The 21,420-nt window shown below is 42.1% G+C and overlaps 1 protein-coding gene across 11 annotated transcripts; it reads right to left on the bottom strand.

Annotated features, from left to right (window-relative positions):
- Nucleotides 1-531: 531 nt before the first annotated feature.
- Nucleotides 532-19,680, bottom strand: klhl15 (kelch-like family member 15). Of its 11 annotated transcripts, XM_024374462.2 has the most exons (16): nucleotides 19,424-19,680; nucleotides 18,947-19,034; nucleotides 17,818-17,956; nucleotides 17,522-17,710; nucleotides 17,177-17,401; nucleotides 16,904-17,065; nucleotides 16,589-16,798; nucleotides 15,139-15,329; nucleotides 14,229-14,998; nucleotides 7,334-7,450; nucleotides 6,900-7,022; nucleotides 6,718-6,750; nucleotides 4,434-4,697; nucleotides 3,671-3,709; nucleotides 1,874-1,957; nucleotides 532-741 (listed from the first exon to the last, which is right to left on the bottom strand). In XM_024374462.2, the coding sequence occupies exons 1-9, from the start codon at nucleotides 19,482-19,484 to the stop codon at nucleotides 14,230-14,232; spliced, it is 2,034 nt and encodes a 677-aa protein (XP_024230230.1). In that variant the 5' UTR covers nucleotides 19,485-19,680; the 3' UTR covers nucleotides 532-741; nucleotides 1,874-1,957; nucleotides 3,671-3,709; nucleotides 4,434-4,697; nucleotides 6,718-6,750; nucleotides 6,900-7,022; nucleotides 7,334-7,450; nucleotide 14,229. The 11 variants fall into 11 exon arrangements, with proteins under 11 accessions (XP_024230230.1, XP_042154818.1, XP_024230231.1 ...); XM_042298884.1 differs by having other exon boundaries at nucleotides 3,671-4,697; XM_024374463.2 differs by lacking the exons at nucleotides 532-741; nucleotides 1,874-1,957 and having other exon boundaries at nucleotides 3,282-4,567; nucleotides 4,643-4,697.
- Nucleotides 19,681-21,420: the final 1,740 nt, after the last annotated feature.

Raw genomic sequence — 21,420 nt, 5'->3', positions numbered from 1 at the left:
CCAACCCTTTCTAAACTATAACAATGTTCTATTCTGGTACACACACACGTGTGTTGATCACTTGGTTGCACAAATACAGGCATTGTCACACCTCCCACGGCATCAAGGTTGAGTGTCAAGTCACACCAACAGACACTCCCACCCCCAATATACCTACCCTACTAACTTGCTCACCCTCACTGCAGAGGGAAGCTGGAGTCTACTTCAAAACAACTGCAGTGATCATTTGGTCAGGGTTACAGCAGATTCAGTTTGTACAGTAGAGTGTTAGCCTGGTCCCATCATTAAGGGTTGGTAGAGGAGTTGGCTAAAGCACATCAAGATGTGGGGCCAGGCTGGAGTTGCAGATGAACAGCTTCCTCTCTTTTTTCTCCTTATGTAAGTTTTACGGGGTGGGAACAGTCCCTGTTTGAACAACTAATTCCACGTGTAAAAAAAGCCTTCAGACATGACCAGAATATCCCATATAGAGTATGAACAGACTACCCTTTCAGTGAGAATGTAAGTTTGTGAGCAATAACACACTCACAATCAGATATGAGATTAATTTATTAGGACAATTTCTCTGTTCCTAGAAAGTAGATTTCTGGGGGTGGACAATCAATACAAAAACAAACAATCTGAAACACAAAATACTTAAAAGAAATATATACACAATGCTCAAATAAATCTTCAACATTTGAAATAATGTATGTACTGTGCACTCTGCAGTGGATCCTTGATGGGGGGGGGGTGATGTCTCTGGAAATAAATACATAAATAGCAAAACAAAATACTATGAGCATTAAGATTTGGCTAGACATAAACATTCAATTGAGGTCAGAGGACAGCTGACAGGAGTCGAGGGTGTCCGTTGGCATGGTTAGTTGGGATGGTAACAGGAGGAAATGGGATGTATCATGTTACAGGAGAGACAGATGTATGGGGGGGTGTTGTGTGTGTGCCTGTGTTTGTAGTCCACAGAGGCGCTGTGTATAAAGGGGTGTTGAATGTGTATTCTATCCACAGGTACAGACCTACATGGTTGATTTCACCTCTAGTAATCCAGGTCATGTCATTGAAAACAAATGGTCTTTTACAACAACAACCTGGTTATCAATTGGTTGTTCAAACCACCCAAAACCAATTTAGGCATAGATGATGGTAATAACAGTTACAGCAGGCTCTCAGTACCAGTGGGTGTGATGACATGCTATAACATCCTCAAAGTATATGAACATCTAGTTCCAAAATTCAAATAAGGGAGTGGGTTAAGTTGAGCCACTCATACATAAAATTAATAATTTGACCAAATATTTAGGAAGAGGTTATCATTTCATGGAGTCTGTGAAGGAAGAAATCACATGGAAAAAGTGGACCGCAAGGGAGGTCCCAAAAAAGTCTAATTAATATATTGTGTTAGAGCAGGGGTATTCAACTCTTACCCTACAAGGTCTGGAGCCTGCTGGTTTCCTGTTCTACCTGATAATTAATTGCACCCACCTGGGGTCCCAGTCTAAATCAGTCCCTGATTAGAGGGGAACAATGAAAAAAAAAATGCAGTGGAACTGGCTTCAAAGTGTTAAAAAAAAGTACAAAGTGTTGCTTCAAATGCCTGTGTGCTTCAAAAAATTAAAAGACAAAAGAGATTGTGATTGTGTTGAATTGTGTTTGGGAAATTAAAGATAGACATGGTTTTAAAAAGGTAGTGGTAATATTTAATCCAAGATACCACTTTTTTTGGACAACTATGTTGTCAAACTAATGTTTAAATGAATCAGATTACTTCCAGGGATACACAACATCCTGAAATATATGCAGATATCTTTGTTAGAAAGAATACGAAAACAATTAACCAGCACTTGACACCACCCCCCCCATGATGATGACTTACCTTGCCAAATGGCAGGTCCTTCCAGAGCGTCTTCCCAGCATCCCGACCCTGCTGACTCCAGCTATACATAGAATACCAGCTCACCTGAGATAAGAGATCCACCACACACGCACACATTTTGACTTAGGCACGGAAATGTGCAATAGAAAAAGGCCAACAGTGTGTGTGTACATGGGGCAGAGGGGTTCCTACTATGAGGTCTGACCTCAACCAATCAAACAAACCATCTGACAGATCTAATGCCCATAAACACATCTACTGTCCCAAAATGGATCATTAAACACCCAATACACACTAAATCACAAATTAAGTGTCTTCGTAGCTGTCTACATATCACCACAGACCAAGGCTGGCACTAAAACCGCACTCAATGAGCAGTATTACTCCATAAACAAACAGGAAAACACTCATCTAGAGGCAGTGCCCCTAGTGGCCGGGGACTTTAATGCAGGGAAACTTAAATCAGTTTTACCAAATTTCTATCACCATGATACATGTGCAACCAGAGGGAAAACAAATTCTTGACCACCTTTACTCGACGCACAGAGAAGCTCTACCTCATCCTCCCTTTAGCAAATCTGACCATAATTATATCCTCCTGATTCCTGCTTACAAGCAAAAATTAAAGCAGGAAGCACCAGTCACTCGGTCTATAAAAAAGTGGGTCAGATGAAGCAGATGCTAAACTACAGGACTGTTTTTCTATCACAGACTGGAACATGTTCCGGGATTCTTCCGATGACATTGAGGAGTACACCACATCAGTCACTGGCTTCATCAACAAGTGCATCGAGGACGTCGTCCCGACAGTGACTGTATGTATATATCCCGACAAAAAATATGTACGTACAAATTGTCAAAGACTCCAGCCACCCTAGTCATAGACTGTTCTCTCTGCTACCGCACGGCAAACGGTACCGGAGCACCAAGTCTAGGTCCAAGAGGCTTCTAAACAGCTTCTATCTCCAAGCCATAAGACTCCTGAACATCTGGTCAAATGGCTACCCAGACTACTTGCATTGCCCCGCCCCCCCATAATTACCTCGACACTGGTGCCCCTCACACATTGACACATTGTACCGGTACCCCCTGTATATAGCGCCGCTATTGTTATTTACTGATGCTTTTTAATGATTTGTTATTCTTATCTCTTACTTTTTTCTGGATTTTCTTAAAACTGCATTGTTGGTTAAGGGCTTGTAAGTAAGCATTTCACGGTAAGATACCTGTTGTATTCGCCGCACGTGACAAATAAAACTGGGGCGGCAGCGTAGCCTAGTGGTTAGAGCGTTGGACTAGTAACCGGAAGGTTGCGAGTTCAAACCCCCTGACAAGGTACAAATCTGACGTTCTGCCCCTGAACAGGCAGTTAACCCACTCTTCCCAGGCCGTCATTGAAAATGTGTTCTTAACTGACTTGACTGGTTAAATAAAGGTTAACAAAAAAAAAAAAAAAATTGTATTTGATTTCAACTGATCATAACTCACAAAACTACATCCATTACCCCAGTCAGAGGTCACAGCTTTCCATCCTCACTCTCATCTGCTGTCTACTCATCACTTTCCTATCCTGCTTCTATAATTACTCCCTCTTCTATCATCCTTCCTGTCTGTCTGATCTGGCTGTGTTGGTGCACACACATACATACACACCTGTATCCTCTCTGGGTGTCTCTCAGACAACCACATAAAACAGACCCAAAATATCCCAGACTTCTACACAACAGCATGGGACACCGCTTTAAAATGAAAGGGCAGACTATTAACCACATACCTTCCCCACACACACATGCTTACCTCACAGCCAGAACTCCCTACAGGAAACCACAGCCCTTCCTGTTGGGGGGAGAGAGGGAAAGGGGTGGAAGACACACACTAACATTGAACCCCCTACATACACAGACCTTGGCTAAGGCAGCCTGCTGGGGGTAGAACATGGAAGCACTGAGAGCCATCAACCCTACAGGAAACACCAGCCTCTTCACCCTGGAACCTAGAGAGACTGGTACTGGTACGGTTTTCACACCCCTTGACCTTTTCCACATTTTGTTATGTTAAAGCCTGAATTTAAAATTGATTTTAGATTTTTTTGGTCACTGGCCTACACACAATACACCGAAACACGTTGGATTTAAAAAAAACTTTGTTTCTATTGAACATGCCATACAAATAAAGGCATTTTAATTAATTATATGTAGAGTGCCTTGGTCCTCCTTTCTTTTTGATATCCCATTTTCTGATTGGCAGTTACAGCTTTGACATAAATCTGCTTGAAAATCAATGGCAAGACCTGAAAATGTTTGTCAAAGGTGATTCTAACATGTCTTGACTCCGGGGGTTGAATTCTTATCTAAGCAAGATAAAAACATCATATATATTTTTTTTTACAAATGTTGGAATTTTTCTTCCACTTTGGCATTACAGTAGTGTGTAAATCGTTGACAAAAAAAGACAATTCAATCCAGTTGATTCCCACTTTGTAACAACATAACGTGGAAAAAGTCAAGGAGTGTGAATACTTTCTGAAGGCACTGTAAATGTCTGTGCGTGTGCACATTACCTTTGGCCAGGTACAGGCCTAGGAAGCCAGAGAAGCCAACCACCCCGACTCTGGGATAGAGGTCAGGAGGAGGATCTTTGAGGAACTCGTACGTCTCTGTGTGTGTGTGTGTGTGTGTGTGTGAGAGAGAGAGTCTGAGAACACAATTAAGTATGCATCCATAATATGGCATGTAAATGAAAGTATCAGGATGATGTGTGTCTCCTCACCTCTCACTGTCCTGATGGAGGTGCTCACAGTGGGCTCTACAATCCTGTAGACTTCCTGTTCCACAGGATATGACATCAAGGAGAGGAGAGAGAGAACCTTAATCTATGCTTCAGTATGTCCTTTCCCAAAATTAAAAATGGACAGAAAGCTCAATGTGTGTTAGTTATGCGCAGGTTGACTCATAAACCGCCATCCCAGCAGTTATATATGCGAGGAGGGCAGGTTTAAGGTCATGTATTTATTTGACCTTTATTTAACCAGGAAGGGCTCATTGAGATTAAAATCTCTTTTTCAAGAGCACCCTGGCCAAGATAGGCAGCACCAAGTCATTACAAAAAATTACAGACAGACATGAAAAACTACAAGTAATCCATTGAATTCACAAGAGTATAAAACAGCAAATTAAAAACATTGACAAGTCAGGGAATCAGCCTCAAAATCCTTCATCAGTGATTTAAAAACAATAATCGGGACAAATTCTTCCAGTTTAAAAGTATTTTGTAAGGTGTTCCAAGACGGTGGCGCAGAGTAAATAAAAGCCCTTTTACCAATTTCAGTTCGGACATTTGGAACAGTTAGCAGGATAAAGTCCAGCGAATGAAGAGTACCCACCACATTTCTGAACAATAAAAATGCACAAATATAAAGGTAGTAAACCCAAAATGGCTTTGTAAATAAAATAAATACCAGTGACTGAGTCTACGAGTGACTAGAGAAGGCCAGCCAAACCTGGTATACAAAGTGCAGTGGTGCGTAAGGGTTTTGCAGTATAAAATAAATCTCAAAGTGCCATGGTAAAGAGTGTCAATTGATCTCAAACACTGAGCGGAAGCATTCATATATTAAATATCATTAAATATTGTGTGGTTGAAGGGCGGGTAGGTGGCATGCGGGTTGAATAAAGAGAGAATACATTTAAAAATCCATAAAGGTATAATTCTTGTGCAATTTCTAGCTATTGGCTACATTGAGGTTTTTCTTTCATTATTTTAGACTATCTGGCATTAGTGCGTAAGCCTAAGATTTAGTGCCTAACTGTACGCGCGACAAATATCCTACACACCAATCACCAAATGCTTTTGTGAATGGGCAGAAAAAGCTATTCAATTCACAGAGGCAAAAATGGACAATGTCTGGGTTTAATAAGATAAAAGCTGTGAAATGGAGAAGGGAGGGCCAGAAAAGTAATGTTTGTGAAAGATTTGGAAAAGTGGTAAAAAAGGATGATAGCAGTGCCAGCTATGTTGTGTGATGATTGTGAGGCGCTATACAAATTTGAGTCACAAGACAGGGACTTCAAATAGGCCTTTTACTGTTCAGAAGGGTTAAATGGAAACGAAAATCTGGACACTGACTGTAGGTCTATAACCTCTCACATAGCCTTAATATTAACTCCTGCAGAATTAAGCATTTCTATCAGTAAAATTATACACCAAATGTAGGACACATTTTGAAATATGATTTATTCATTTCAGCATTTTGAGAGAATTGCAAAGGTGCAGTTAGATGGGTTACCTTCTTTATCAGAATCATAAAAGCTGATAGCTTATTTCAAAACACAAAATATGCATCCAAGCCGAACTGAAATCTTATCAGAAACATATTAGGTCGTTTTTACATCTTTCTATTTCCCTACAACCGGTCAAACTGGTTGCACAGAAAATCTTTCCGTTTTTTTTTATTTAGCTATTGCATTTTCTCCCCGGTCCCTAAACGAAAGAAGCAGAGATGACAGTGAAAACCTTACAGATGTCAACTATATTGAAGCATTCATTCTACCGATTTAGGACATTATTCTAGTGAGCAAGGGTTTATTTTGTCTTCTCGGGTAACATATGACAAAAGAGAAGCTTCATGTATCTAATTATAGACAAGTTAACTAAGAACTAGCCAACAAAAATGTTGGAAATTATGAGCCAAAAAAATTGTTCGGCCATCACTGACTGTAGCCTACAACGCATTTTCTATATTAGCGGGTTAGGGCCGGGTGTGTGCAGGTGAACAAACAGTTGATCCGTGCACCACTAGTGTGTGTTTGTATGTCTAGTCTTAGTAGACAGTGTCTGTCACCTACCTCTGCTTTCTCCAGGGCAACCAGACCCGTTTCCTACAGGAAAACAAACAATTACCACAAACATTCTTAAATCTCAGCATTCAACAAGATAATGAGGGAGATGCCACTTGTGATATCCTAGATACACACATCTTGTTCCAGATGATAGGTTCGATACATACATCGCTGAGGAAGAGGTATACCTGACACTGGTCAGTGAAAGGCTCAGCCCATTTCCTCAGCTCGGCCACACCCTGTTCCACTGGCCCCGCCTCTGACTCCACTTACTTGAGCTGGGGCTCTGGAGTAGTGTAGAGGGACGGGAGCTGAAACACACACACACACACACACACACTAATCCAGCAGACTACGTTGTCCTGTCAAATAAATGTAATCTGCAAAGGCCCGTGTGGGGGCCAACACAAACACTAAAACAGACATTATTAGTAGATAAGATCTGTCCATTCATATCTGGGTCATAGCCAGAAATTCATTGTTGGGGGGCCAACAGAAATGTGGGCAGGCCTGGCTCCCCAGTTGGTGGGCCTGTGTCCACCCAGGCCCACGCCCCTGCTTCACATAACTGCCACATGTGTTCCTGGACAGGACAGAGGGACAGGAAAACCATACTAGCTACCTCTTCAATACTGTGACTCAGAGCTGCCAGTTTCTCCTTGACCTCTCTAGCGGCCAGGACAGCTGCAGTCCCCGTCATCAAACCCAGGACCCCTGACACAGCGGCAGACAGCGGAACCTGGCAGCAGACAGACACATTGTGAGGAGGACAGTTACTTTATGGTAAATGTATGGCAGGAGTCAGAACATTTATGGCAGGTATTTGAGAGTAAATTACACTAACGTTAACATAAGGTGAATGTTCTGCTCAAAATAAATAATAAAGCTATTAGTCTAGGACTGCAAAAAAAAAATACTGTTTCGTCCAGTCATGTCATAGCCATAGTTATGACTAAAAGAGGACGTTTTGCTAACGTTTCAGCCAATGCTCAGCCCCACCACCATCATCACGCTTTACAACGGTATTATTACTGTTGTCATACTGTAGTCTGTCATTAACTACGAGTGTAAGTCTATAATAAACCGAATGCATCTTACAAGAATAAAGTTGAGCCATTACCAGTTTCCCAAAGTTTCCTGCCTAGTGACTTTTGTTTTTGTACGGCGACTCGAACGGAAAAAAACATTAGATTCTACAATTTTAGAACGATGTGCATCTCAACAGCGACATCTGGTGGCACACTATAGTCAGCATCACAGGTGAATACACGACACACACACCTTTCCCAAACACACCAAATCACCGTTTCTCAAACTCGGTCCTCGGGACCCTAAAGGCACCTAAGGTGTTGTTTGCCCTAACACTACACAGCTGAATAAAAGTACGAAAGAATGATGATTAGTTGATAACTTTAAATCAGCTGTGTAGTGCTAGGGCAGAAACCAAAACGTGCAGCCCTTGGAGTCCCAAGGACCGAGTTTGGGAAACCCTGCACTAAATTAACCACAAAAGGAAAGCTGAAAAGCTGAACAGTATGAACATTTATTTCTGGATAGAAATTACAAAGTGTTCCAAATAGCAGTGTCTACTCAGATTATAGTAAATACATTGTTTATCTATTCATTTTTTTTTTGTCAAATAGTCATCATACAGGGTATTTTTATCCTCAATATTCTATTATTTTATCCTACTGAGACTGAGGGCTGATGAGGATTAAATGCTGAGCAATGACAGACGTACAGATAGACAGGCAGGCCATGTCCAAAATAAAAACAGCAGGAGTAGTAGATACACATGTTGACCAGCAGAGGGAGACAGCAGTTTGAAGACAGGAGTTTGGCATAATAGGGGCCCTTTGGCCAGACGCATACTATTCCTGGACCCAAAAACCGATTTCAATGGAGATTCTCTATTGCACATCTATTGCACAGTCCAGAAGCAGCCTTACGTCTGGGAAACCAACTGGGCCTTAGATTTCATAATATTGATAGTAATTTTCACATGGGAAAATATACATTGATACAAAACAAACAGAGATGGGAGATGATGACAGAAGACCATATTAAATCTAACCTGCCTTTGTGATGTGTAAACTGAGACTGTTAACATGACTGCCTACAGCACACACATATATTAGTCGGTCAAATGGAGACATCTACCTGTGAGGGGGGTCTACCTGCTATTTATTCAGTACCGCAAACCGCTCTGAGACTTTATCTGACTGTGCGGGGAAAGGTATGTTTGTAAGCTACTGCATAAATACTGCACTTGGGGGTTTTACTGAATAAAACCATGAATGTAGGCAGGAGAATGTTGCATAGAGGAGAGGAAGGAGAGAAGAGGGAGAGGTATAGCACAGAACAAGTGGCACAATCTCTCTCTCTCTCTCTCTCTCTCTCTCTCTCTCTCTCTCTCTCCCTCTCTAAAAGCATCAAAGACCATGACCTATTGCAATGCAAATCATATCAACATCATATTCTAAACCACAATCACACCAAGTTACCTGGTGGTGGATGGGTGTTAGATAAACACACATAAAAAAGGCTGACAGACAGAACTGCAGAATAATGTGTTTTAGCCCTTTTCATTGTTGCTCATGAAAAGAAGAATGAGATAGAGATGAGCAGGTTCATTCGCTGCAACTGGCTCAGTCAGACAGAGACAGACAGGACTAAGGTCAGGGTAGGGTTTCACAAAGTAGGATTAATAAGTAAGCCAGATAACTGACGCTCAAGATATCAACTCTTGATTAGAAGGCAAAAATAGTTAATGGCGTTGCATTACTGGGAGTATTGAGTAAGGAACGCCATGTCCATTTCAAGTTCATCTGTAATGTAAACTCATCTTATTTTTCTGTATCAACTTTTTATTTTAATTTATTTTTTAATTCAAAAGTTGTTTCTAGTACATTTGTGGCCAACACCCTACTCCTACCTTGCAAAAAAAACCAGGGTCGGCTCTAGCCTTTTGGGCGTCCAAAGCGAGATTTGGTTGGGCCCTAAGCGAGACTTGTAGGGCTTACTTCAAATTCTTGCTAGTAACAACATTAGCGCAGCTTGCTAGTCAGCTTACATTAGGTACAACTGACACAAGCTAGTGCCACCTTGTGGCCTGGAGTAATTAAACTAAGCAAATTGGAGGTAAAACTGTTCTATGTGAACAACAAAAACATAACTGCAGACACTCTGAGCAGAGGTGCCCCCCTGGAGGTCAAGGCCCCTGGGCACGTGCCCTACATGCCCGGTCGGTATTTGGCCATGATAACTACAGGTTTAGATGACTGGATAGACTTACAATCAAAATAATATTAGCTGACATGGCTAATTGAGTGACTAAAACGAACCAGATTTCAATCTAACCTTTTTATGAGTGTAAGGTACGTTGGATTAAAAATGTCAGGACAGCCTGATGGAAACAGAAAATTGGTCGGTAAACTTTCCAAATGTCGACAAAACCAAATATGTTAGATATGGTGGGACCTTTTTGTGTTGGGAAAAATGAATTATGCAGTTTAAACCTTTTATGCGCAAATATTAATATAATAACCATCATATCTTAGTAAACTTGGAGTCCCGCGATGACATGTTGTGTGGTCCTCCCACTACAACTCGTCAGGAAACCATGCAGTTTATTAGGCTACAGATGAAATAAGTTATGATGAACTTCACAGGGTGGTGAACATGCAGTGATGAGCTTGATGCTCCTTTCCAATAAATAATCGAGGGTCTTATTCTGGTGACATGATCATAGATGCTTGGCTGCAGTTTGTCAAATACAAATAATCCACAATTTGATCCATAATAATCTCATCACGTAGGCCAGGGATGGGAAACTCCAGTTCTCTGGGGCCTGATTGGTGTCAAACTTTTTCCCCAGCCCCAGCTAACACATCTGACACCAATAACTAACTAATCATGATCTTCAGTTTAGAATGGAATTAGTTTCATCAGCTGTGTTGGCTAGGGATGAGGAAAGTGACACCAGTCCAGCCCCTGAGGACTAGAGTTACCCATCCCTGATGTAGGCTATACCAGCAATGTATTGGCGAGCTGTTGGCTAGAGCACACGTGTCAGTACCAGAGTGGGCACACTCGCTATATAGAGCAACATGTTTTGTGAGAAAACCATCAGTAGAGTTGAAATGTGATGGAAACAGATTGAACTTCTATATTTTTTAATTGTATTCGGTACATGGGAACATAACTGCAGAGTCAATTTCATGGAAACACATCTCTGGTGGGAAAATGCAGTATATTGTTTTTACGTGGATTTTAGAATATATGAAAATCTGTCGCCAATTGGATGGAAACCTAGCTAATGATGATAAAACAAGAGGAAACTTGTTTGCACCATTCAATTATTCTCGCAACAGTAAGTTGCGAAAGACTGAGTTCCTAAAAAATATATAACTTTTCTTAAACTCAGTCTTGAGGTCCTCCCTGAGTGAACATTTAGTTTTTCCCCCTAGCACTACAGCTGATTCAAATCACCAACTCATCACCAAGCTTTGATTATTTAAATCATCTGTGTAGTGCTATGGCAAAACCCAAAGATGCAACCGGAGGGGGGGCAGGACCAAGTTGGGGAAACCTTGACCCAAGTGACCGCATTGCCTGTAGCCGGCCCTGTTCCTGACCTCTGACATGGTTCTCTCAGTCAGCAGATCAACAGTGTTATTGCAATGTAGTCAGCACTGCAGCATGACAGCACTAAATCATCACCATGATCATCCTCTACGTCACTAAAAATTAACTTTCTCACATGTCCACTAGTATGATGTGTGCATACTTTTTTTCCTCATTCTGCTCATTCATTTATACACACACACACACACACACACACACGCACACACACACGCTCCAGATCCCCAGACTCAGAGAGGGGGTTACAAAGAAACTGCATGACATCACATGGTGGAGAGACAGACAGAGGGTTCAGAGGACTGTAGGTTGAAACTGAATCATAATAATTACAACAATATGAAACTGACCTCAGTCCAAAATAAACCAGCTTAAATCATGAAAAACATTTTCTCAATATTTTTCCATTTCTTCTGAGAAAGATAATTTTGAAAATGATCAGCTTGAGTTACCCACCACCACTGATCACAAGCGAGTCTACCTTTTCTGCCCGTGAGTAGGACAGATTACTATGGCATGTTTAGTCTCATACAACAGTGACTAGGGTCTAGTTTCAATGCAGGACTCTTTTGGCAAAGAGGAACTATGTCACTGTCAACATCACTACTTTATCTGTTTTAAAAAACAACTAAATAGTAGCTAGCAAAATGGAAATTATGGAAGCCGTTTTTAAGGAGTGCCTTTTGCAAGTGGCTAGTTTGCATGAACTACCTTAACGATAAAAACATTTGAATTGAACCACTTTGACAGAATCCCTTTCGATTTATACAAAAAGTTCCATACATGTTTGCCCATGGAAGAAGTGGTCAGGAAGTGTCTTTTTGGACCTGAAAAAGCATTTCGCTACACCCACAATAACATCTGCTAAATAATGTGTATGTGAGTAATAAAATGAGATTTGACTTTAAAGGTGCTGAAAATTGACCCATTGTGCATACTCCACCATACCATAAGACATCCATGTCTTCTTCACTGGAAAAGAGAAACAGTTGAGTTCGATATCATTTAAAAGCTTACCTACAGTGATGTCAAACTATTTTAATATTTCAAAAAATTATTTATTTCAAAAAATTATTTTTTAAAAAATCATAAATTACTATTGTTTTTATATTCGCATATGTTGAAGTTGTTGTTGAAGTTGTTGTGCCCACCATCGGTTGATAAACCGCATGCTCTTAAATACAGGGTGGGTGTCATTTCAATCATAGGTCCATCCTATCCCTACAGACCACTGCAATTTAGATGGTACACCATTGAAATTGAAACAACATTTTTACTTCTAAATTACTAGCCCGTCTACCCACCATCGAATGTCAACTTAAAATGGTCAAATCTATTTTATTATCCATATTTCTATGATTTAAACAGGTTTTCTATGGATGATTGACAGTATAACTTACACAGATATTCCCATTCAAATCAACATGTGGACATCTTTGTGGTACCATTCAAAAGTTGACATTTCAATTTTTTCCTAATTTTAGTACTTTTATCAGGCCAAACATGACACTCAATCTGTATTCAAGAGCATGTTCTCAACAGATGGCGGTCACAAAGCCTTAGAGGATGTCAAATAGGGTCGAAGCTAAAACATATGACTAGGAGTTTACGTGTTTTTAGATCATTTATGTTAAAATTGAGAAAAGTTATTCCCCCCAGAAATGATAAAATAGCTTGACAACCCTGTTTGTAAGCCTTTAAATTATATACATCTCAATAGTTATCTTTTCCAGTGATGAAGAAGATATGAGTGTCTCATGGTATGGTGAGGTACAGTTGAAGTCAAAAGTTTACATACAATTAGGTTGGAGTCAATAAAACTCGTTTTTCAACCACTTCACAAATGTCTTGTTAACAAACTATAGTTTTGCCAAGTCAGAACTGAAAAAGAACTGAAAAAGCGTGTGCGAGCAAGGAGGCCTACAAACCTGACTCAGTTACACCAGCTCTGTCAGGAGGAATGGGCCAAAATTCATACAACTTATTGTGGGAAGTTTGTGGAAGGCTACTCGAAACATTTGACCCAAGTTAAACAATTTAAAGACAATGTTACCAAATACTAATTGAGGGTATGTAAACTTCTGACCCACTGGGAATGTGATGAAAGAAATAAAAGCTTAAATATATCACTGTACTACATTTCTGACATTTCACATTCTTAAAATAAAGTGGTTATCCTAACTGACCTAAGGCAGGGAATTTTAACTTGGATTAAATGTCAGGAATTGTAAAAAAAAATCATTTAAAAAAACGGAGTTTAAATGTACTTGGCTAAGGTGTATGTAAACTTCAGACTTCAACTGCACATATGCAAAATGGGTTAACTTTGAGCACATTTATCTCAAATGTTTTGAAATTCAGGTCCAAAGTCGCTTTCTGAACGCTTATAAGTTAAGCAAATGTATATGGAAGGTTTCGTTCAAATCAAAAGGGATGCTGTCAAGAAGTGATGGAATTCAAATGGATTTACACTTAACTAAATAAAACCACTTGCAAAGGTTTTGCCTGCAAACTTTGGATTTGAATCTCGATGTTCTGGCATGTCTGCCTCGCGATTTGCTGGGCGAATCCCCAAAATATTTATTTTCCCTTCGGCGTAGGCAGTGACATAGTTCCACTATGCCAAAAGCATCCATCATTAAAACCAGACCATAGTCATGGTGTTGCCTAGGATCGGGTTTTTGAGACTGCTTAGTCCATTCTGTGTCTCTAGTTGAGAAGCTTCTGTGTAGTTAGAGCGTTAGTGTCACACCTGTAAACACCTATCCTCCACCGCCCGGCCCACATCTGCCGTCTGGAGCCTGTGGGAGAAGTCTGTCTTAAAAAGGGGGGCATTCCCAAACCTTAAAAAGGAGCATGTCTGAACTGAACCAGACCTCAGCTGCAGCGCCGGACGTGCTCCAGGACGTACTCAGGGAAGTGTAGAGTGCACACCTGCAGCCCGTCCAGTTTGCAAGGCATCCTGGGATACTCGTCTTCCTTCCACTTGTTGTCATCTGGGTCGAAAGTGAGGATGGAGTCAGAGTAGTGTCCATTATAGCAGAGGCCCCCCAGCACCATGATCTGTCTGTCCAGCACCGCCACACCGTGCCCACTGCGCCCGATGGGCATCGACGCCAGGATGGTCCACTCATCTGTCTCAGGGTCGTAGACCTCTGTGGATGGGCAGCCCTGCGACTCGAATGACGCCCGGAGGATCACACACACCCCCCCGAACACGTACAGCTTCCCGTTATGGGAGATCATCTTATGGAAGCAGCGAGCGTAGTTCATCTTCGACTTGTTCTCCCAGCAGCTGGTGTGTGTGCTGGGGAGGATGGGGGTGCGAGCTGAGCGTGTCCTGTGTGTGTCCGTCGTTCCTGCTCCCCCCGAGCCCGCTAAACACACCCCTCCCCCTGCGTCTCGCCCAGGGTCAAACACACACACCTGTTTGGAGGTGGATGAGGATGTGATTCCTCCTGTGATGTAGAGTTTACCGTTTAGGACTGTGCCCTCGTGACCGTACTTGTTGACCGGGTACGGGTCCACAAACTCCCAGCGGTCCGCCGTGATGTCATAGCGCTCCGTGGAGTAGAACGTCTCGTCCCGCGTCCGGCCAGCAACAGCGTAGATGTACTTACCAATGACCCCCACTGCAAACTCTGACCTGGAAGTAAAGACAATTGTTTATAAATACATTTTTGCAAAAAAAAAAATATGTACATCCTAGTAGACCTTGTACAAACATGAAACCATGTACCACCTGGGTACAGACAACTAAAGACCTGTGTACTGACAACTACAGACCTGGGTACAGACATGTCGGCCATGCGTAACCAGGAGTTCTGGCGGGGGTCGTAACGGTAGACTTTAGAGGAGGCGTGGAACTCCCCGTCAGGCCCTAGCTCCTCCCCACCCAACAGGAAGGCAAAGTTGTTGACGATGGCCAAGCAATCTGGACGGAGAGGGACCTGGGGACCTTCCAACTCCCACCACACCTACAGACAGGTCATACAGACATTACACTTCACATATTACACCAGGGGTTCCCAACCTAGGGGCAGCAACATTTCATGGGGGGGGCTTCCAGTTAAACAAATGAATGCATTCAACGGAAATGCGTCTTCCGCATTTAACCTAAACCCTCTGAAGTATACCGATCTAAAACAATGCCTAAATTTGCGATGCTTGAGGCTGGAAACAAGCGGTAAATGCCAGAGGAAGACGTGACTCTGATGCACATATATTTGGTTAGGCTCTGACGTTCCTAAGCTGATCTACGACCTTCTAAAGTCGAGGATTCAAAGAAATTTGACTTTGCTTGGGAAGTTTGTTTATTATTTTTATTACATTTCAAATTACAATAACAAAAATTGCTTGGGAAGTAATCTTATACAATGTATATCAAAAGAGAATATGTATGATTAAATTGAGAGTTCATATAAATGATCAGAAAACATTTGGTAGCGGAATTACATATTCCTTATCCATTATTATTAATAATATCAGCCTACTTAAAAGATGTCAAGAGTCTTGTTAAACTATACTGAACAAAAATATAAATGCATTATGCAATGATTTCAACGGTTTTACAGTTCATATAAAGAAATCAGTCAATTTAAATTAATTCAATGATCTCAGACGATCTCGCTGGTGAAGCCGCCGGATGTGGAGGTCCTGGGCTGGCGTGGTTACACGTGGTCTGCTGTTGTAAGGCCGGTAGGACATACTGCCAAATTCTCTAAAACAACGTTGGAGACGGCTTATGGTAGAGAAATTAACATTAAATTATCTGGCAACAGCACTAGGGTAACATTCGTGCAGTCAGCATGCCAATTGCATGCTCCCACAACTTGAGACAACTTGAGAGCATTGTGTTGTGTGGAACAACTGCACATTTTAGAGTGGCCTTTTATCAAGCTGGTGGTGTATTTAATATAGGCGACCTCAATAAACAAAAGATTTTCAAATGGGAGAAAGGGCGCCCTGGGAAAAAAAAAGGTTGGGAACCCCTGTATTAGAGAATGGCTGCAACAAAATCCTCCACACTTCAGGAGCGTTGTTCACACCTGCTGGATCTTACCTTGGGTCTGTGCAGCAGTAGGATCTTACCTTGGGTCTGTGCAGCAGTAGGATCTTACCTTGGGTCTGTGCAGCAGTAGGATCTTACCTTGGGTCTGTGCAGCAGTAGGATCTTACCTTGGGTCTGTGCAGCAGTAGGATCTTACCTTGGGTTTGTGCAGCAGTAGGATCTTACCTTGGGTTTGTGCAGCAGTAGGATCTTGCTGTTGACCATGCTGTGTCCGATCATGCCCCTGAACACGGCGGTCTGTGGTCGGACTGAGCGGATGCGGTTGGACCGCGTTTCGACCAGTGGCTGCTCGTTGACGTCGTGGAAGTAGCCGAGAGCCTGGTCCACCTCCTGACGCAGCCGTCGAGAGTAACGATAGAACTCTGACGTCTTCACCTGAGGGAGGGGAGGGAGACAAAGAAGAATTAGTAAGAGGTGATGTCATAGAGAGCAGGTTGCACACATGGGAACCATGTGTCTCATCTTGTGTGTGTGTCTTACCTTCTCGAAGACGTTAGCAGCAGTCATCAGACAGAAGCGTAGAGACTGGACGACAGCGTCTGTGTGTCTCCAGCGGCGGCGGTCGTGTCGTAGCCAGGCCTGGACAGACTCATAAAGCTCTATCTCCGGGAAGCGACTCAGGGCATCACTGTCCAGGTACGCCTGACACACACACACACACACACACAGTTAATAAGAATATATCACCTGTTATAAAGAGCATCACTTTTTGGGTACACACACAACTAATATGTGAGAGTTATTCCAGCCCACCTGCAGTCTCTCAAGGCTGAGGTAGGACAGGAAGTCAGGTCTGCTCATCAGAGGAACAAAGTTCTCCAGCAGGAAGTTGTCAAGCTGCTCCTGCACACCCTCCACCCCCACACTGAAGTCCTCCAGCAGCCTCAGCACTTCAGCACAGTTCTCCAGACAGATCTTAGACAGCAGGAAGGAACAACAGAACTCTACCACCTCTGTCAGCTGGACGTACATGGCTGCCTAGAGGGTGAGGGGAAACAAAGAGAGAGAGTGACAGATCATCAGCAAGAAGGAACAAGAGAATTGGACATACATCACAGCTTAAAGGGTTAAAGAGACAGTTGTGTGTGTGTGTGTTACCTGTAGTATCTCCTGCACAGTGACCATGCTGAGCTCCAGTGAACCGTAGTACATGAACCTCAGTACGTGGCCGAAGCCGGCAGCTGTTAACCCCTTCATGTGGATCTTGTCCTGGTCTCGCTCTCTCATGTCTGCTGTGAACATGACCCGGAAGTAGTCACTCTGGGTCGCTAGCAGGGCTTTGTGAGCCTGGAGGAGGGGATAACATTACATTAGTGTGAGTGAGTGAGTGAGTGAGTGAGTGAGTGAGTGAGTGAGTGAGTGAGTGAGTGAGTGAGTGAGTGAGTCAGTCTAACCTGGAAGTGGTGTTCCTCTATGAGCAGTGTGACATCCAATAGGAGTCTCTCCTCGTAGAGCGCCCGAAACCCTGAGGACACGCTCCCATCATGCACCTGGGACAGGTACATCTCCACCTCCCCCGCCGACATCACACACCTGGAGGAGGAGAGAGGAGGTTAATAGCTCACACACACCTCCCCATTGACAACACACACCTGAAGTAAGGAGAGGGGATTAATAACACACTAGTAATATGATGGTAGTAATGCTTTACTGTTCAACCACAGACCAATAAAAGAGTCACTCAAAAGGGATGCATCACACTGCAGTTAAAACACAATGCTGTATTTCTCTTTCTAACACATGGCTGTGTTTTTTCTAACACACGTGTGTGTGTGTGTGTGTGTGTAAAAGTCTGTCTCAGTGGAAGGCTCTAGAATGACGTCAAGAACATTCAACATTCACACCTCAGCGCTCATACAGACATCGAAATAGACACCCACACTAAAATACACACCCACACAGAAACGTGTGCTGCATGCGTACACCCAAACACACCAGCAGACAATTATGCACTCACACACTAGCAGCAAACCCACTCACCCACAGACAATCAGATACAAATGCATGCATGCATTCTCTCACACAATGCACACTCACCTCTGATTGGCCACGGGCATGTCAGAGGGGGTATTCCGAGCCAATCAGAGGACAGTGGCCCTTGTGTCCCAGGAGAAACTAACAACGCCCTTCTCTGAATCACCTGGACAACAAACCCAACATTTTATTGTACATCGAAACTGTATGTTGAAACTCAACAACAAAAAATGTAGCAATAAAAAAAAGGTTATTCAAACCAAACCGCAGGCTAGACCTAAAGCTACTGAGTAAGTTAAACAAGATGTCTGAACAGAACTTTCCCTGATTGAGAAGAACACATACTGAGGCTCCAAGAACAGGCTGCCTTGGATCCCCATTCCAATACTCAAAATTGCACCATTCCCTCCTGCTTTGTCAGATCAATGGCTGGTGGCCATATTAAGGAAGAAAGGATCCCTCCTTTCGGCCACCAGCCGTGGATGGAGGATGTAGGCTACAGGTAGAAGTAGGAATGGATGGTTGTTATGGTTGTCATGGAGATTGTACCTTTTGGGGGCCTCGAGGCCAGTCTCGAACTTAGCTGACAGCAGGCTGAGGGGACGCTCACATTTCCTCTGTTTATGTTTGCCCTGATCTAGAGACAGAGAAAAACATTCTACAACGCTAGAAATTAATTCCCCCCCTATGAATTAAATCATAATTGATAATATAGCTAGTGCATTTAACGTTAACTGACTCAAAAACATTAGATTCGCCGTGTAGGCTAATCTTTGACGTAATCGTGTTGGCTAGCAAACTGACGTTACAACGTAGCTAACCAGTGAGCTCGCGCAGTCGGGAAAATCACAGATTGCTTATTTTTCGCGCAAGGCCATGACAGGACAGTCAAAATGATAGCCAATGTAGCTAGCCAACTTCCTAACGGCAATACACATTTTATTGCAAGCTTGAATTGACTTGTAGCTCACGACATCCCGTGGAATTATTTATCGCTAGCTAGCTTAGCAGGCTAGTGTCTCTCACCTCGGCGCTGCAAGTCCCCACAACCCCTCTTTGACCAGGCAGACCTGGCTTCTTCTGACATGTGTTGCGGGTTTATATCCGAGATCAAGAAAAAGGACAATAAAAAAACATGGCCGAAGATTCCTTATCGTCCATTTACAATTCCACCGCGGCTTTAATTAGTCGTTATTTTAACATGATATCAATATACTGTTTGTCTGTAGAGTCCATAGACACTGCAGACGCCATATTCCCCGCACTGACGTCATTTCCTAGGTATAGCCTGTTAGAACGGAACTTTAGTGGCGTCGTGCAGTGCAAGTGAACCTGTCAATCAAAATCATCAGGCAGGTGTTCTAGGGTGAACCTGCGATTATAGAGCTGCAGTGGTGCAGAATAATTGAGGCCTCTCTCTTCATATTATTAATGAGAACTTGTTCTCAACTAGCCGACCTGGTTAAATAAAGATGAAATAATATATATATATATAGACCTTGTAATCAACTATCCTCTATCTATCTCTCCTTCACTTTCTTTTTTTTCTCAGCAGTTAAACAGAATGATGGAATGATTTTTGGTGGATCAGCCAGAGCGGGCTGTTCCAGCAACACTGCTCACACACTTTTGATGTCCCACCCTCATCCTCCTTACCAGTATTAACATTAAAGCCTTGTCTGAATCTCTGCATCATATCCATGTTAGTTCTACATTGGGGCAGTGTTAAGGAGTCTATACCCCAAATCATTTTTCAGGTGGAGCACAACATTTAAAACTCTTTACACTACTGAGCAGCGCTGTAGCTTACTGTTTTGGCCTGGTTATGCATAAGGTTATCGTTATGCTGATTCAGGGTATATAGGGCATCCTGATCATCCTGGACCTCAGTGCAGACTTTCACATTGTGAACCACAACATCCCACTGGAAAGACTGGAGCAGCTCATTGGTCTCTCTGGCCTGGCCATTGGCTAGTTCAAATCCTACCTCACAAACAGACAATTTGTCACCATGGACCAGAGATCATTAGCTACTGTAGATTAAGCTGTGGGCAGTGGTGAAAAAAGTACCCAATTGTCATACTTGAGGAAAAGAAAATATACCTTAATAGAAAATGACTCAAGTAAAAGTCAAAGTAACCCAGTAAAATACTACTTAAGTAAAAGTCAAAGTATTTGGTTTTAAATATACTTAAGTATCAAAAGTAAAAGTATAAATAATGTTATATTATGCAAACCAGACTGCACAATTTTCATATATTTTCTTTTTTACGGATAGCCAGGGGCACACTCCAACACTCAGACATTATTCACATATAAAGTATTTGTGCTTGGTGAGTCCACCAGATCAGAGGCAGTAGAGATGAGCAGGGATGTTCAATTGATAAGTGTGTGAACTGGACCATGTTCCTTTCCTGCTAAGCATTCAAAATGTAACGAGTACTTTTGGGTGTCAGGGAAAATTGATGGTGTAAAAAGTACATAATTTTCTTTAGGAATGTAGTGAAGTAAAAGTTGTCAGAAATATATATGGTAAAGTAAAGTACAGATAACCCCAAAAAACTACTTAAAAATAATTTGTAGACTACAAATTGACAGCAAGAAGCACAAACATATATAATATTTGACTAAAACATAATAATTTCAAACCTTACTTACATTTCTATACGATCACATACAGTGAGTGTAGAAAACATTATGAGCACCTGGTCTTTCCATGACATAGACTGACCAAGCGAATCCAGGTGAAAGCTACGATCCCTTATTGATAGTGGAGGGGCTGTGCTGGTGAATGATTGACGGGATATGGAGAATGAGATACTATTGAGAAAATGAGAGCGATAATGTATCATATAACATAGAGCGGGCACTTGACAATAAAAAATTATGAAAAAACTACAAATGGACAAATAACGAGTGAAGTCATCAATAAAGGACGGACCCAACGCATGTATCTGAAGTTCTTTCTCACTTCTTTTATGATGAGTAAATCAAACAAAAGCACATCGATGAAACTATATTAA

The sequence above is a fragment of the Oncorhynchus tshawytscha genome, linkage group LG16, assembly GCF_018296145.1.
Source record: "Oncorhynchus tshawytscha isolate Ot180627B linkage group LG16, Otsh_v2.0, whole genome shotgun sequence".
Lineage (NCBI taxonomy): Eukaryota > Metazoa > Chordata > Actinopteri > Salmoniformes > Salmonidae > Oncorhynchus > Oncorhynchus tshawytscha.
The sequence above is the reverse complement of the archived record's forward strand: the minus strand, read 5'-3'. Positions and strand labels throughout refer to the sequence as shown.

Coding starts and splice junctions, on each gene's coding strand:
- klhl15 (XM_042298884.1), bottom strand. CDS start 19,484: ATGTCAGAAGAAGCCAGGTCTGCCTGGTCAAAGAGGGGTTGTGGGGAC. Junction 17,402..17,521: donor CTGTGCAGGAGATACTACAG/GTAACACACACA, acceptor CTCACCCTCTAG/GCAGCCATGTACGTCCAGCT. Junction 17,066..17,176: donor TCAGCCTTGAGAGACTGCAG/GTGGGCTGGAAT, acceptor TGTGTGTGTCAG/GCGTACCTGGACAGTGATGC.